The sequence below is a fragment of the Podarcis muralis genome, chromosome 7 (assembly GCF_964188315.1).
Source record: "Podarcis muralis chromosome 7, rPodMur119.hap1.1, whole genome shotgun sequence".
Taxonomy (NCBI): domain Eukaryota; kingdom Metazoa; phylum Chordata; class Lepidosauria; order Squamata; family Lacertidae; genus Podarcis; species Podarcis muralis.
Genome location: NC_135661.1, coordinates 90,510,170 through 90,528,153, shown reverse-complemented (window position 1 = coordinate 90,528,153; position 17,984 = coordinate 90,510,170). Strand labels below are relative to the sequence as shown.

General features: G+C 48.2%; 1 protein-coding gene across 3 annotated transcripts in view; it reads left to right on the top strand.

Moving 5' to 3' along the window:
* Positions 1-17,984, top strand: part of SYNE4 (spectrin repeat containing nuclear envelope family member 4) — a 32,902-nt gene that overhangs the window by 12,256 nt on the left and 2,662 nt on the right. For 2 of the 3 annotated variants that reach the window (XM_028741817.2, XM_077932420.1), the window contains exons 4-10: positions 967-1,143; positions 2,593-2,730; positions 4,319-4,513; positions 6,618-6,885; positions 8,295-8,392; positions 14,440-14,518; positions 15,538-15,707. In XM_028741817.2, the coding sequence (XP_028597650.2) occupies positions 967-1,143; positions 2,593-2,730; positions 4,319-4,513; positions 6,618-6,885; positions 8,295-8,392; positions 14,440-14,518; positions 15,538-15,707 (1,125 nt within the window). The remainder of the gene's footprint in view (positions 1-966; positions 1,144-2,592; positions 2,731-4,318; positions 4,514-6,617; positions 6,886-8,294; positions 8,393-14,439; positions 14,519-15,537; positions 15,708-17,984) is intronic. The other variant, XM_077932422.1, reaches the window with a different exon arrangement.

Below are 17,984 nucleotides of genomic sequence, written 5' to 3'. Positions count from 1 at the left end.
GGAAAATGCACTTTAAAATATCATTAAAAGGCAGTTTTTTAAAAAGATCATGGCATCACACAGAAAAGAGGCAGACCGACTTCTGGGTGAATCCACACAAAAACTTCATGAATCATTAATATAAGGTTACCAGATTTTTTTCAATGAATCCCGAGACGCTTTTCAACTTCAATGGATTTTGGCAGGGGACTGATTTGTAAATCCGGGGACTGTCCCCAGGAAACAGGGACACCTGGTAACCTTACATTAATAACATTTTATCACCCATTTACCGTATTTTTCACCCTATAGGGCACACGGCCCATAGGACGCAATTATTTTTTTGCGGGGGGGGGGGGGATAAAGGAAAAAAGTTTTATTTCCGCCCCCCAGCCCCAAAGAGCAAAGAAGCCAGGACAGCGAGCGGGATGGATCACAGTTACATCATGAAAGGGGAGGTCTGGTGGCCGTAATCTGAGCATCCTGGACCCTGCCCCATGGTTCCCCTTGCCCTCCACCAAACACCCATCAAGTGGAACAAAAGAGATATTTACATTTCCCTGTTTCCCAGCTAAGTTCATCACACCCTTTCGTCTCCATCTGAGTTTGTTGTTTCTGGAATGGCTACCTGTCTGGCACTCGGGTATCAGGATGCCAAAAATTATCACTCAGGCAGAGGGGCTGCTGAGGAGCTGAGCTCACAGGTCTATAGGAATTTCTGAAGTTTTCCCAGTGAGCCAGTACATAGAGACATTGATCAGTGAATTCTCACATTTGGTATCGTGCAGCAAAGGCCCTTTGAATAGATAGGAAGAAAGTGTGATGAAGTGTTTTGTGGGGACAAAGCACAAAAGTCACAAAAGCGACTGTGCTGATTTTGGTAGTGGGCTGCATGCGCATGATATCTGCTGGAGGGGCAACCCCCCCCCAACCTATGCATAAATTCCTGCAACATCCCCACTGGCATTTTGCATGGCTCCCTTTCAGGTGCTACAAAGACAAGTTTCAGACAAGCTGCTTCCTCTGGAATCCTTAAACAGGCGGTACCATCAGCTGGTGAGGAGCGGGGCCATCGGCCCACCGCTCCGGCCCACGGTGCAAGAGGTCAACCAGCGCTGGGACGACCTGCAGGCTCGGACAGCTGCCATTTGCAAGAGGCTGAAGGTGGGTCCTGGTGGGCGCTGGACCTTGGAGGTCCACAGTCACCTTGAGGTCCACATTCCCTCCGGGATAACTGAAATATACTCTGAGTCGAGAGAGTTTCATGCTCTTTATTGAGCTCATAGTGGTGAGGAGGAATGGGAGTTCCCTCAGAATGTCTGCTATATATGCATTATTTACACAATGGGCCCCACGTGATTGGCTAATTCAGGGATTCTCCTGTAGGCCAATCAGGTTGCGGATTCACTTCCACCTGGAGTTGGATTGGGTGGCTCCTGCAGACCAATCAGACTGCTGCCTTCTGGATCCTATTTTTCTAGGACCAATCAGATTGCTGCCTTCTGGATCCTATTCAACTTAGTACATAACAATAACCTTTCGAGGGCCGCATGCCAGTGGTCTGTGGAGCAGCGAACCTGAATTTTAACTTTATACACTGGGCTGGTTCAGGAACACAGGAAGCTGTCAGATCTTTGCTCCATCTGTGTACACTGACTGGCAGCGGCTCTGCAGGATTTTAGGCAGCCCTGTCTGGAGACGGACTGAACCTTCTGCTTACAAGGCAGACACCCGACTGCTGAGCTATGGCTCTCCTATGCACATTCACAAACACCTGTCTCTCTCCTCCCTCCGTTGCCAGAGCTCAAGGATATATTATTCCACCCAAGGAAAATGGGACCAATGAGGGGTGTGTCTTGGGAAGGGTCCTGGGGGCCACATAGAGAGGTCTCAAGGGCCACATTCAAACCCTGGGACTGTGGCTCTGCAAAGGCGGCCACAGATGCAGCCTAGGACCCCCATACCTACGGGACCGCCTCTCCTGGTATACCCCATGGAGGACCTTACGGTCCACAAATGACAACACTTTGGAGGTCCCAAACCTCAAGGAGGTTAGACTGGTCTCAACTAGGGCCAGGGCCTTTTCAGTACTGGCCCCGACTTGGTGGAATGCTCTGTCACAAGAGACTAGGGCCCTGCGGGACTTGACATCTTTCCGCAGGGCCTGCAAGACAGAGCTGTTCCTCCTGGCATTTGGTTTGGACTCAGTCTGACCCTTCTGTTTCCCTCCCCTTATGGTTTTGATCTATGGGCTACTATTAAAATGAGGCTGCATTTTACGTGGCATTTAAACCTGTATTTTAAATTGCGTATCGTCCCCCATTATGTTTATATTGTAATTTTACTGGTATTAGCCGCCCAGAGCCCAGAGGGCGGGGTATAAATAAAATTTATTATTATTATTATTATTATTATTATTATTATTATTATTATTATTATTATTACCCAGTGCTGTGGATCACGCATCATACGATTCCGCAGGGATAACCTAGGCCATTTTTGAATAGCTGCTTCAGGGCAGATGTTCTTCCTACAATATTGTCCAGGTATCTCTTAGCTCTGTGAATAAAGGGCGGTGTTTGATAGGCTCTTTCCCTTCCTTCCCCCTGCCAGCATTTTGTGAACCAGTGGGAAAAGTTTGAGCTGGAGAAAGAGACCATCCGGGTGTGGCTGGTGGAGCTGGACCTCCGACTCACCGACGTGGAGCACTTTTCCGGAGGGACGTCGCTGGAGAAAATGATACAGCTGCAGGTAGGGGAAAAGCTGAGGAAGGGGCCCATGGAGGTGGGAGGAAATAAAGAGTTTGCACTCTTGCAGTTTTCCTACAAGGCTACACGTTTCTCCAGGGATTCACCGAGTGCTTCTGGAGTCTGGTATCTCAGCTCAGGACCTGGCATCTTGAGCAGGTGGACATTGGCTGAGGAAAACATTTCTGGACACCTCAATGTTCTTGCAAAAAAATAATAATCCATGCATGGATAGTGTCCAGCAAAAGCTCAGAGATTTATCTCATTTCATAATAATTTCAGTGTTTGTTTTTTTAAGGGCTGGTACTCGCCATGGGACGCGGGTTGCGCTGTGGGTTAAACCACAGAGCCTAGGACTTGCCGATCAGAAGGTCGGTGGTTCAAATCCCCGCAACGGGGTGAGCTCCCGTTGCTCAGTCCCTGCTCCTGCCAACCTAGCAGTTCGAAAGTACGTCAAAGTGCAAGTAGATAAATAGGTACCGCTCCGGCAGGAAGGTAAACGGCGTTTCCGTGTGCTGCTCTGGTTCGCCAGAAGCGGCTTAGTCATGCTGGCCACATGACCCAGAAGCTGGACGCCGGCTCCCTCGGCCAGTAAAGCGAGATGAGCGCTGCAATCCCAGAGTCGGCCACGACTGGACCTAATGGTCAGGGGTCCCTTTACCTTTACCTTACTCGCCATGAAGTTGTTACAGGAAGTGCCACAATTTTAACATTTTTTGGGGGGGAGGTGTCAGTACTGTATACCTTTGAATACCCCCAGAAAACAACACTGCATAAAAATGTATATTTTCCTTGATTTCTTCCCCCCCCACACACAATTTTTTTATTGGTTTTTCAAATTTATAACAAACATAAACAACATAAAAGACATAAATTTTGCTTGATTTCTTTAAAAAGTAAAGCAGTTTACAAATAGGGGGGAAAAACCATAGAATTATCAGTAAAAACAGTTGAAAACAGCAAGAAGAACTACCGGCGAAAGAAGAATGGAAGATGAAATTGATGGACTATGCAGAATTAGATAAATTAACAGGAAGGATTCGAAACCTGCAGGACCAGCGATTCTCAGAAGACTGGAGTAAATTTACGGACTATTTGAAAAGCAGTTGTGATGAACAGATTACGCTAGTAGGTTTGCAAGAAGTTTTGTAAGGTGAATTATTTGAAAAAGATAATGAGGAAAATTATTAGTTAAGGACAATTAAAGGTAATATGAAATCAAGAAATTCATAATAAGTGATAAAGAACGGAAAATCATCAGAGGTGTTGACGGAAGTCTAAAAATATTGTATAAGATGAGAAGTTATGTTGTATGACTGTTGGAACTGATATGTTAAAAAATTAATTAAAACATATAAAAAAGAAAAAAAGAAGAAAACAGCAAGTTAAAATACTGTATTTTAAAAAAATTAAAATCGGCAGTAAACTAAAAACAGATTGAAATACACATCTAAAGCCATCCAGGTTGATGGCAGTCACTGCCTCCTATCATCCCTGACCACTGGTCCTACTAGCTAGGGAGGGTGATGGGAATTGTAGTCCCAAACCAGCTGAGGGATAAGCCCTTTGCCTCTCTCTTTCCGGACGTCCAGGCATTCCAGCAAGATGTGCAGGCCAATGCAGACCGCGTTGACCACCTGCTGGTGCACGGGGAAGCTCTGATCCAGAAGAGCCAGCCTGAGGACGCGGAGGTCTTGGAGGAGGAGTTGCAGGACCTGAGCTGCTTCTGCCAGGAGGTCTTCCGCAGAGTCTTCCGCTTCCAGGGGCGACTGGTCAGCATGCGGCTGGTGAGTACCGGGGGTCTCCCTTGCTCAGGAATAGGGAGAGGGAATCCGATATGCCAATCAAGGCATTGGAGAAGGCGAGCCGCAGATTAGGATTAGGTGAAGACCACACGTATATAACAACAACAACAACAACAACAACAATTTATTATTTATGCCCCACCCATCTGGCTGGGCTTCCCCAGCCACTCTGGGCAGCTTCCAACCAAATATTAAAATATAGTAATATATAAAACATTAAAAGCTTCCCTGAACAGGGCTGCCTTTAGATGTCCTCTAAAAGTTTGGTAGTTATTTTTCTCTTTGACATCTGGTGGGAGGGCATTCCACAGGGCGGGCGCCACCACTGAGAAGGCCCTCTACCTGGTTCCCTGTAACGTTGCTTCTCGCAGGGAGGGAACCGCCAGAAGGCCCTCGGAGCTGGACCTCAGTGTCCAGGCAGAACGATGGGGGTGGAGACGCTCCTTCAGGTCTACTGGGCCTTTGAGGCCGTTTAGGGCTTTCAAGGTCAGCACCAACACTTTGAATTGTGCTCGGAAACGTACTGGGAGCCAATGTAGGTCTTTCAAGACTGGTGTTATGTGGTCTCGGCGACTGCTCCTAGTCACCAGTCTGGCTGCCGCATTCTGGATTAATTGTAGTTTCCAGTTCACCTTCAAAGGGAGCCCCACATAGATATATTCATTACTCGGTGGCTGCAGCTTTTCTCTAGTTTTGAGAAAAGGCAGGTGACATGACAGTTTATAAAATTTCGCAGGGCATGGAGAAAGTGGATGGAGTAAAGTTTTCTCCCTCTTGCATTAGGTGAGAATTCATGGACATCAGTGAGGTTGAATGTTGAAAAATAAAAGTGTTTTTTGCAAAGTGCAGGGTTAATCTGCGGAACTCGCTGCCACAGGAAGCAGCCATGGCCACCCACTTGGATGGCTTTAAAAGAGGATTGGACAAATTCAGGGAGGAGTGGGCTGCTAGCCATGATTTTTATGCCCTTCCTGCACAGTTGGAGGCAGCCGTTCTTCTGAATACCAGCTGCTGGAAACTACAGGAAGGGAGAGTTGCTCTTGTGCCCGTGTCCTGCTTGCAAGTTTCCCATAATGGGCATCTGGTTGGCCACTGTGAGAACAGGCTGCTGGACTAGATGGGCCATTGGCCGGATCCAGCAGGCTATGTCCATCAAATGATGAGTTGCATGTTTGAATCCTCCAGAACAATAATCTCTCAAAGGGCCTGTTGATGGCATTTTACCATTGTACTGTGGAGAGTGTATTAACTTACGGTCTGTGTGTGTGGTTTGGGAGCTGCACGGCCAGGGAAAAAACAATGCTGTCCAGGGTTGTAAAGACTGTGGAGAGAATAATTGGCTGCACTCTTCCCACCTTGGATCAAATCTATGCTTCCAGGTGCCACAAGAAAGCTGCAGAGATAGTGCGCACCCCGGAAATTATCTCTTTCAGCTTCTGCCTTCTGGAAGAAGGTACAGGGTTATAAAGACTAGGACTAGCCGCCTGAGAAACAGTTTCTACCCAAATGTGATTTTGAGTTTAAACGCTGTGTAAGGAGTCTCTATGGAAGTATATTCTATTTAAAAAATGGTTATCAGAGTTTTTAGGGGGCTAACCAGGCTGGGATAGCAGGCTTGTTGGTTTCTGAATGTCTGATGTGGATTTTTTTTTCAATTTCCTTGTTCCGTATGGGACAAAGACAATAAAGAATCATAACGATTTGCACAACAGAAGCACAGAAACCCCTACGAGGGTGCAGAATCCAGCCCTTTGCAAGGGAAGGGTGTTGCTCAGGGGCAGAGAATGTTTGCAGAGCATATTGCCAGGTTCAATCTTGGACATCTTTTTGGGAACCCACGGCACTATATCTTGAAAGCACATGCAAAGCTCGTTCTTCCCCTCAAAGAATCCTAGGCTAAGCTGGGAATTGTAACTCTGTGACGGGAAAACAACAGCGCTCAGAATTCCTCTAGGGAAAGGATGTGTTGCAAATGGCATTGAAGGTGCAGTCAGTTTACTGCCTGATATTTCTTTAAGTGGATGATAACTCTTCCATGTCTGCAGATCTCTCTCTTTCTCTCCTGAACATATTACCTTGCCCCCAGGTCTTTGAGGACGAGTGGTTGTCGGACCGAGACAGTGATTTGGAGTCTGAGTCCCTCACAGAAGAATCCCTGGAGTGGGCAGGCGATGATGGCGCTGGACCACCCCAGCCTCCTGTTGCCTCCATGCGCCAGTCGACCCCAAAGAACCCCTCGCTGCACCGCCAGCAGCCAGAGGCAAACGTGGATCTAGAGTGGGATCCTTCTGTGGATATAGGGGGATCTACATCGCATGACGAAGAGGATTCCTCATACTCCAGCGCCATCACAGGTAGGCGTGGCCTGGGAGGGAGGGAGGGCCCACCGCTTTGGGGGTATGGAGCTGGGTTGAATCATGACACAGGAACAAGGGCCCATCTGGTACGCAGGATGAGACCCTCACTGCCCGCAGAGTGTTTCGCCAGAGTGGTGCACGCTCTGGTTATCTCCCGCTTGGACTACTGCCGTGCGCTCTACGTGGGGCTACCTTTGAAGGTGACCCGGAAACTGCAACTAATCCAGAACGCGGCAGCTAGACTGGTGACTGGGAGCAGCAGTCAAGACCATATAACACCAGTCTTGAAAGACCTACATTGGCTCCCAGTACGTTTCTGAGCACAATTCAAAGTGTTGAGCTTTAAAGCCCTGAACAGCCTCCGTCCAGTAGACCTGAAGGAGAGTCTCCACCCCCATCGTTCTGCCTGGACACTGAGGTCCAGCTCCGAGGGCCTTCTGGCGGTTCCCTCCCTGCAAGAAGTGAGGTTACAGGAAACCAGGCAGAGGGCCTTCTCAGTGGTGGCACCTGCCCTGTGGAACTCCTTCCCTTCAGATATCAAGGAGATAAAGAACTACACAACTTTTAGAATATATCTGAAGGCAGCCCTGTCATTGGAAGCTTTTAATTTTTGATGCTGCATTTCTGTTGGATGCCTCCCAGAGTGTCCAGGGCAACCCAGGTAGATGGGAGGGGTATCAGAAATAATTTGTTGTTGTTGTTGTTATCATCATCATCATCATCATCATTACCATCGTCTCCACCCCCATCATTCGTTTCAGAGCACCTACAGCCATCAAACAGGGACAGGAGTGGCGCTGTGGTCTAAACCACAGAGCCTAGGGCTTGCCGATCAGAAGGTCGGCGGTTCGAATCCCCGCGACGGGCGTCAAAGTGCAAGTAGATAAATAGGTACCGCTCCGGCGGGAAGGAAAACGGCATTTCCGTGAGCTGCTCTGGTTTGCCAGAAGCGGCTTAGTCATGCTGGCCACATGACCCGGAAGCTGTACGCCGGCTCCCTCAGCCAGTAAAGCGAGATGAGCGCCGCAGCCCCAGAGTCGGTCACGACTGGACCTAACGGTCAGGGGTCCCTTTACCTTTTACAGCCATCAAACAGCACCTTCAGCTCTGAGTCTTTCACCGCAGAAGAGGCAGTGTGATTAGGCTGTTGGGCTAGGACAGGCATGGCCAATCTTGGCCCTCCAGCTGTTTCAGAGCTACAATTCCCATCATCCCTGACCACTGGCCCTGTTAGCTAGGGATGATGGGAGTTGTAGTCCCAAAACATCTGGAGGGTGCCAAGCTGGGGAAAGCTCATAAGGGCTGGAAGCTTGACATTTTAAAGAAAACAGAAGCAGATATTCTGAAGTGGTCACAGATAGATTGGGCAGCAGCTGGATTCCTTTCACCTGTTTTGTTTCCTGCAGGTCTGGGCCAGTGGGAAGAACCTCGCCGGAAGTGCAGGCCTTCTGTTTGTGCATCCCGTTCCTTGCCTTTGAGATGCAGCAGCCCAGAAGACTTTTCTGTAAGCATTTGGGAATGGCCGGGGTGGGTGGAAGAGGTCTTAATCCCAGGGCTTGGTAGGAGGAGAGAGCAGGAATATGGAGGCTTCACTTTTCTGCCTAAAATATGGAGGCTTCACTTTTTCTGCCTAAAAGGATGTTTTAAGCTGGCCTGCTAGATCTAGTCCAGCACCCTCTTCTCACAGTGGCCATGTGTGGACTAGGACCTGGGAGAGCAGGGTTCGAATCCCCACTCAGTCACCAAGCTCACCTGGTGGCCTTGGGCCAGTTACTGCCTCGTAGCTGGGGCTGATGGGAGTCCAAAACATCTGGAGGGTGCCAAGCTGGGGAAGGCCATAAGGGCCAACCAGATGTCTCTTCTGGGAAACCCACAAGCGGGACCTGAGTGCGAGAGCAACTCTCCCCTCTGGTGGTTTCCAGAAACTGGTACCCAGAATCTGCCTCTGAATGTGGATTGAGAGCAATAGCCATCCTGGCTAGTGGCCATTGATAAGACTTCTCCTCCATGAATTTGCCCAATTGTCTTTTAAAGCCATCTAAACTCATGGCCATCCCTGTCTCCAGTGGGAGAGAGTTCCACAGATTAACCATGTTCACTGTTAGGATATTTCCGTTCCACCTTAAGAGGGAGCAGGCTTTGAGAGTCACAGAGTCTGCGCATGTCCTAGTCACAGGATGTTTATGCTTGCTGTTTCCTTTCGATTTCAGTCGGTCAGAGACACTGACTCAGAACGGTCATGTTTTCTCTTTGTTCTGTTCAACGCTTAATAAAGCATGTAAATTATGCTCTCTTCTGCGGTGCAAGCTTTCTGGCTGTGTTTTCTGCTGATAAAGAACAGTGTGCACAAGCCTGGAATGTGGCAATCTATTTCTGAGGCTTCGTGTCGCTAACTGCTGGATCTGCCTGGCTACGGGAGATCGATGGAAGTCCGGCAGCCGGCTTGGGGCCATGATGGACTATATCTCCCTGGCAGTTTCCCAACAACAAGGTTTCGGGCCCAGATTCACAGCACCTACAGGAGAGTAAAGCTGCAACAGACTGCGTTTGAGAGGTATGTGAAAAGCGAAAGCAGCGAGAGCGGAGGCTTTTCTGTTTACCTCAACAAGGAGCCTTTGAACTCCGGCAAGGCTTAATTGGCCTGGGAGCCAAGCCAGGGAGTTCGTGATTAATGGGCTGCCGAGATAATAAGTCTTTGAAGGCATAAAGACTTGGGCTCACGTAAAGACCTGAGATGGATCTTTTACAATCCTCAGAAGTAGCTCCGTGTCCACCGAAGCTAAATGGCCACAACTATCAGACCTGGGCAAGGTACTGTGAGGGCCAGATGAGAAGGCTTGGAGTGTGGAATACCATTTCTGAGAACCCCCCAGCCCCTGTGACAGATGAGTGGAAAGCACAGGATTCGAGAGCCATGGGGATAATTTTGCTCTCAGTAGCTCCTGAAGAGTTAATCACCTTGGCTGGCAAGGCAACTGCCCGTGAGATGTGGGACGGGCTTAAAGCCTGTCATCTCCGACAAGAGGCTGGGTCTGTGTTGCTTTATTTCAGAAAACTGCACAGGAAGCGTTTAGAGCCAGGGGAAGATCTTAGAGCCCACGTTTTACATTTGCAGCATCTCAGACAGGAATTGACTCAGAGAGGTTTCAATATGCCTGAGTCACTGTTTGCAATTCTCATCCTGGACTCCCTGGATGAAAGCTATCATGCCGTGGCAAGTCAGCTGGCGACCCTCCCAGCACAAGACCTCACTGCTACAAAGGTCTTGGCGACTTTGCAAAACGAATATGATAGAAGGAATGCAGCTGAGTCGGCTTGTGCGCTTCAGGGGGAGCAAAGTGGGACAGCATTCCAGCCTCCAGGGGGAGCCAAAGCGTTGGCAGCTGTGAAGTGCTGGAACTGTGGGAACCAAGGTCATACTCAGAGGTTTTGTCCAAAGACTGGAAATAAACAAAAGAAAAAGCCTGCAGGTGGCCCGAAGCAGAAGGGGGGTGGAAAGCCCGCGCCAGGGAAAAACAAAGCTATGTTTGCTGGCACAGCTTCACCAAAGGCTAAAGGCACGTCTGCTGACCAGAAGCAGGGGGGCAAGCTGCAAAAGCCCACGCCAGTGGAAGACAAGGCTATGTCTGCTGGCACAGCTTCACCAAAGGCTAAAGGCACGTCTGCTGGCCAGGAGCAGCAGGGGGGCAAGCTGCAAAAGCCCAAGCAAGTGGAAAACAAGGGTTTGCTTGCTGTGAAGGCTGCTCCAACAGCCAAAGGCAGCTTTGTTGTTGATTCGGGCTGTACCCGCCACATCTCAAAGGATCGGCACCTCTTTATCTCCTTCAAGCCTCAGGAAGGTGAGATCCACCTGGCTGATGGAAGGACGTTGCAAATTGCAGGAGAAGGGACTGTGAAACTTGCAAGTTTGCATACAACCATCAGTAATGTTCTGTATGTTCCTGGAGCTGCAAGCAATTTGTTGAGCGTCCCGCAGCTTACTGGACGTGGTTTTCAGATTTCCTTCAAGAGGAGCGTCTGTGTCATCAGTAAAGGCAAAGAGGACTATTTACATGTAAAGTTTATGGATGGTTTGTTCCATATAACTTATGAGGACACTGCTGTTGTATCTAATGCTGATTCTTGTTGTGTTGCACAAACTAACAAAGTTCTTCATGCAGGTTGCATTCATGAAGCGCATCGAAGGTTTGGTCACCTCTCTTGGAAGGCACTGGCCAAGATGCCAGAGGTGGTTGAAGGTTTGAACATCAAACCCTGTAAATATCACATGAAATGTGTATCTTGTGCAGAGAACAAGGTGAAGGTTGCTCCAAAAGGCAAAGAGTCTAGCAGGCAGGCTTCCAAGCCCTACCAGCTAGTGCACGCAGACCTGGTTGGGCCACTTACGCCCTCTTTAGGAGGAGCAAGGTTCTTCATGGTTCTAATTGATTCTTTTTCTAGGTACATTCATGTGTTTATGCTCGAACAGAAATCGCAAGCGTTTCCGAAGTTTAAAGCATTCTGTGCTTGGTTGGAGAATGCTCACGGTAAACGTATCGGCTGTCTTTTTACCGATCGGGGTGGGGAATTCACTTCTCAGCAGTTTGAAGCTTTCCTGACTGAGAAGGGAATCCAGCATGACATGTCAACCCCCAGATCGCCATGGATGAATGGGCTTGCGGAGAGAGCAAATCAAACATTGCTGCAAGGAATGAAAACCTTGTTGCATGATGCCAATCTCCCTGATAAGTTTTGGGGGGAGGCTTTAGGGAATCTGGTTTACTCCGTTAATCGCAGATTGTCATCACCCATTGGTTGTACCCCCTATGAGAAGATGTTTGGCAAGAAACCCAACACCAAACACATGAGAATTTTTGGTTCTGACATGTGGGTACGCACCCCACAAACCAACAAGCTTGGGAAGCGTGGGGCACATGGTTTGTTCATGGGGTACGAAAAAGGTGCATACAGGGTATGGATGACTAACTCTAAGTCCATAAAGTTCACAAGGAGTGTTGAGTACAATCCTAAGTGGGGGGAAAATGTGGGAATTTTCCAGAGTTACCCAGAGGAGGATGAAGGTGATGTCAAGCAAGCAGCTAAAGCTGAGGAAGCTGCTGAGGATGATGATGATGAGGATGATGATGATGATGATGATGATCAGAGTTCGGATTCCAGTTCAGTGGGCGGCGCTGCTGCTGATGTCAGTGAGAGTGATGACACAGCAGACTACAAGAGTGCAAAGGCCTCAGTCAGACCATCTGATGCGTCTGACAATGAACTGGAAGAACCACTGTTCACCATTGGTCATTTTTCTCCTAAGAAAGAGGAGATGAGTCCAGAAGACTTGCGTCTAGTACGCAGGTCTGAAAGGGCGACCAAAGGCAGACCTCCAAAGAGATTTGCTGATGAGTTTGCTAAGACTGCAACTGCTGTTCTTAGTAGCTCAGAGAAGGTGTGGGAACCTTCAAGCTTCAAAGAGGTTCAGGAGTTAACCTCTAAAGATGCTGAGCCTTGGCTTAATGCCATGAAGGCTGAAGTTGATTCCTTGAACAGGAACCAAACTTGGGAACTGGTACCGGTAGTCCCAGGAATGAGACTGGTTGGCAGCAAATGGGTCTTCAAGGCCAAGACAGACCAGAATGGCAAGGTTGTCAGACACAAAGCCAGATTGGTTGCCAGAGGTTTTTCACAGGTACCAGGACAGGATTACCACGAGACCTACTCTCCCACTGTCAAATATGAGAGCATTCGGCTGATGCTCAAGATCGCTGCGGAGGAGAAACTGCATGTTTCCCACCACGACATTAATACAGCTTTTTTGTACGGGATTTTGAACGAGGAGCTGTTCATGCTTCCACCTGACGGGATGCAGATACAGAAGGGAATGGTCTGTAAACTGCGGAAATCCTTATATGGTCTCAAGCAGAGTGCCAGGTGTTGGAACACAAAACTCACTGAAACGTTGCTTTCTCTAGGTTTTCACCAGGGCAAAGCTGATCCATGTGTGTTTGTCAAGGAGGAGGGGCAAAACAAACTGTATTGTTTATGTTTTGTTGATGATCTTCTGATGTTTTGGAAGAATCAGGCTTTCTACCAAAGCACCCTAGCTCAGCTGAAGGAGCACTTTGACATGAAGGATCTTGGTGAGGTATCCAACTATCTTTCTCTGCAGGTGGAGAAGGACCAAGCAGGTAATTTTCTGGTACACCAAACACAGAAAATTGCTGATGTATTAACCAGGTTGAATTTGGTTGATGCAAACCCAGCAGACACACCGATGGTGACAGGTTACCAGGTAGACAGTACTGCTGAAGCGTTTTCTGACACAACGCTATACAGATGCGTTCTAGGCAAGCTGAATTTCATTGCCAGATGTTCAAGACCTGACATAGCTGTAAGCTGTAATCTGCTTAGCAGACATGCCAACAATCCTACGGTTCAGGATTGGAAAGCTCTGAAGCGCATAGCCCGCTATTTGAAAGGGACTATGCACTACAGGCTGAGGTTCACCAGTCAGAAGACTGGAGGTCTTGAAATCTTTGCAGATGCAAGTTTTGGAAGTGACACCACAGATGGTACAAGCACTTCTGGAGTATGCTACATGTACAACCACTGCCTGTTTGACTGGTTGTGCAAGAAGCAAACAACTGTGAGCCTAAGTTCCTGTGAAGCAGAACTCAATGCTCTGTCATTTTCACTCATGGATTGTGAATGGTTGATGCAACTGTTTAAGGACATCGGGGTTTCTGTGAAATGTCCTATACAAGTGTATCAAGACAATAGATCGTGTTTGGCTTTGCTGAACTCCGAGAGTTGCAAGCAAAGAACCAAGTACTTGCAGATTAAGCTACATCGTGCAAGAGAGTGTATTCAGAAAGGACTGATTCAGGTGTCCTACATGCCAGGAAATGAAATTCCTGCTGATCTGTTGTCTAAGGTTGTTAACAGAGAACAACATAAGGTTTATGTACAAAGGTTGCAATTGAGTGAACCACAGGTACAACAGGTTACACGGAAAGGGGGAGGATGTTAGGATATTTCCGTTCCACCTTAAGAGGGAGCAGGCTTTGAGAGTCACAGAGTCTGCGCATGTCCTAGTCACAGGATGTTTATGCTTGCTGTTTCCTTTCGATTTCATTCGGTCAGAGACACTGACTCAGAACGGTCATGTTTTCTCTTTGTTCTGTTCAACGCTAAATAAAGCATGTAAATTATGCTCTCTTCTGCGGTGCAAGCTTTCTGGCTGTGTTTTCTGCTGATAAAGAACAGTGTGCACAAGCCTGGAATGTGGCAATCTATTTCTGAGGCTTCGTGTCGCTAACTGCTGGATCTGCCTGGCTACGGGAGATCGATGGAAGTCCGGCAGCCGGCTTGGGGCCATGATGGACTATATCTCCCTGGCAGTTTCCCAACATTCACCCCATGCCACGTAACCCCTCCCCCCTACCCCATCTGGTTTTCAGAATGGCCGATTCCCCCCTCCTCAAAATCTTGTCGTTCTTCTTGCCAATTTAATAGTTTTCCTTGTGGTTTCATAACTGCCCCCATCTTTCGCCTCCTTTCTTACAGGTGCAGAAGGGCTTCCAAGTGGAGTGGGATCAATTCAGTTCCTCCGTCACAGACCAGGAAATAAAAAGGTGCAGTTCTGGTAAGTCCTTGCATGGGTCTTTTTAGAGGAGATGCTGGTTTAATAAGCTGAATGAATAAGCTGGGTGTGCCTGGAACTTATTTGTAAAAACATTTTCATGCTGTTATTTCATTAAAACAAAATCAAAAGAGTTTACAACAAGAGGACATAAAACCATACAAATTGGAAAAACCATATGGAAAGTCACAATCAGAAACCACATGATTATTTTCAAAGATGTGCTCTTAATTGCCAGCACAGACTTGGCAGAATAGAAAAGTTTTTAGTGGATGTGTAAAGTCTGGCACAGGCGGCTTCCTCCAGATTGCCAGCATTTGGCGAGACTGAGTCAATGACGTACTGGAAGTTTAGATTTTTGCCCACTTATAGTATATGAAAGCACTCTGGTGTAAAAACGACCACAATTGTTTCTTAATTATTGTTTTTACTGTGTTTTTAGTGGTTCTTGTTTTTAACTCTAAGCTGACTTGAATCCTGTCAGGGGAAAAGTCGGAGTATAATTTATTGTTGTTGTTATTAATTTACGCAGTTAGGAAAGTGATGGGGAAAATGTGCTAAAAGTGTGGATAAATGATTGGTTAAAGTCCAGGGGTCAGCAAAATTTTCAGCAGGGGCCCTCAGACCTTGTGGGGGGCTTGAAGGGAAAAAATGAATGAATTCCTATGCCCCACAAATAACCCAGAGGTGCGTTTTAAATAAAAGGACACATTCTACTCATGTAAAAACACACTGATTCCTGCACCACCCGCAGGTCGGATTGAGAAGGCGATTGGGCCGCATCCGGCCCCTGGGCCTTAGTTTGCCTACCCATGGGTTAACGGAAGACCTATAACCACCATACAAGCAACTCAGGATTGATGCTCAATGCCGTATAACCTGCCCGCAAGCAAATGAGAAACAAACGTCCGTTTCCTTCTTGTTTGCCAGCGCTCTGTGACCATCTAATCTGGAAACTAGAGTTCCACTTTAGGGACAGGATTCCCTCCCTGATCTGATGTTCTTGCTGCCTTCTCTGGTAGGAACGTCACACTCGTGGGAGCTCCAGGGACGTCAGCACCCCCAAAATGGGCCACCAGAGAAAGGGAGACCCCGCCAAGCAGAACCAATGGGATTTGACCCCGAACGGATTGAGACTTGGCTGGGCCAGAGCTGCCGGGAGAAGATGGGAGGGAAGTTGGAGGTGGAACAAGTAAGTTCTTCTGATGGAGCAGGACGAGAACATCTCGGGTTGTAGAGAACGTATATATTGGGGGCAGGAATCTCCTGCTCCATCTGGCTGTGCCTTCTCTGCACCAGGCTCCTCCAAACTGGCGCCCTCCAAGCTCTTGGGACGGCAACTCCCGTAACTGGGCTATGGGCTGATGGGAGTTGTAGTCCAAAACATCTGGAGAGGGGGGCACCAGGTCGAGGAAAGATGGTGCACACCAGTGTTTCTCAAACTCGAGTCCACTACTCCCTGGTGAGAATTCCGTTCCACCTTAAGGAAGAGACATGAAATGGTTGCATGTTGCATGTCTGTTTACATTCCAGCACTGTATGCTGGGAACTTCCGGTTTGTGCATAGCTTTTGCTTTTGCTGTTCTCTCCGAGACGACATGAGAGAGAGACGACATGTTTCTTTGTTCTGATTTATGTTCAATAAATCTGTAGCTGTAGCATGACTTACGCCTCATGCCTACTTCTCTGTGCGCAGTTGTTGTTGTTGTTTAGTCGTGTCCGACTCTTCGTGACCCCCTGGACCAGAGCACGCCAGGCCCTCCTGTCTTCCACTGCCTCCTGCAGTTTGGTCAAACTCATGCTGGTAGCTTCGAGAACACTGTCCCACCATCTCGTCCTCTGTCGTCCCCTTCTCCTTGCGCCCTCCATCTTTCCCAACATCAGGGTCTTTTCCAGGGAGTCTTCTCTTCTCATGAGGTGGCCAAAGTCTTAGAGCCTCAGCTTCAGGATCTGTCCTTCCAGTGAGCACTCAGGGCTGATTTCCTTCAGAATGGAGAGGTTGGATCTTCTTGCAGTCCATGGGACTCTCCAGAGTCTCCTCCAGCACCAGAATTCAAAAGCATCAATTCTTCGGCAATCAGCCTTCTTGATGGTCCAGCTCTCACTTCCATACATCACTACTGGGAAAACCAGAGCTTGAACTATACAGACCTTTGTTGGCAAGGTGACGTCTCTGCTTTTTAAGATGCTGTCTAGGTTTGTCATTGCTTTTCTCCCAAGAAGCAGGCATCTTTTAATTTCGTGACTGCTCTCACCATCTGCAGTGATCATGGAGCCCAAGAAAGTAAAATCTCTCCCTGCCTCCATTTCTTCCCCTTCTATTTGCCAGGAGGTGATGGCCCAGTGGCCTCACTCTGCTAATTGCGTGCCCTGGCTTTTGAAGTTTGGGTCGCTGATTTACATCAGAGCATGGGCCGATGGAGGGAGACGTCTGAGCTGGGCTTGCCAGCTGGCCTTCCGGCCCCTCTGCATGTCGACACTCCCATCATCCCTGACCACTCATCCCACTAGCTAGGGATGATGGGAGTTGTAGTCCAACAACAACCGGGGACTCAGGTTTGAGAAATATTGGTGTACTCTGAGGGTCAGTGGCTGCCCAGGGTTTTAGCCTTTCCCATCTTGGCCCTACCTGGAGATGCCAGGGATGGACCCCAAGGCCTTCTGCATGCCAAGCAGGTGCTCCAAATAACAGGGGAAGGTCCCAGGTCCAGTCCTGGGCAATAAATCCTGCTGCTGCCAGCCAGTGTAGCCAACACTGAACTAGATGGACCAATGATCTGGCTCCCTATTTTATTATTATTTATACCCCGCCCTCCCCAGCCAGAGCCGGGCTCAGGGCGGCTAACACCAGTACAATTACAGTAAAAACATAGTAGGAAAAGAAAAAAAATACAGGTTAAAATGCAATTTAAAATGCAGCCTCATTTTAATATTAGCCCATAGATCAAGACCATAAGGGGAGGGAAACATAAGGGTCAGACTGAGACCGAACCAAAGGCCAGGCAGAACAGCTCCATCTTGCAGGCCCTGTGGAAAGATGTCAAGTCCCGCAGGGCGCTAGTCTCTTGGGACAGAGCGTTCCACCAAGTTGGGGCCAGTACTGAAAAGGCCCTGGCCCTAGTTGAGACCAGTCTAACCACCTTGCGACCTGGGACTTCCAAGATGTTGCCATTTGTGGACCTTAAGGTCCTCCGTGGGAACATAATACAGTGGTGCCTTGGTTCTCAAACGCCTTGGTACTCAAACAACTCGGAACCCAAACACTGCTAACCCGGAAGTACCGGTAAGTGTTCTGATTTGTGAACCTTTTTCAGAAGTGAAACGTGCTCTGTTTTGAGTGTTACGCTTCCACTTTGAGTGCCACACTTCCTTTTTTGAATATTACGCGGAGGTCTGTCTGTTTTTTGCTATTCATTTTGCATTTTTGTGGCTCTTTTGTTGTTGTTTTTGTGACTATGTGTAACCCAGT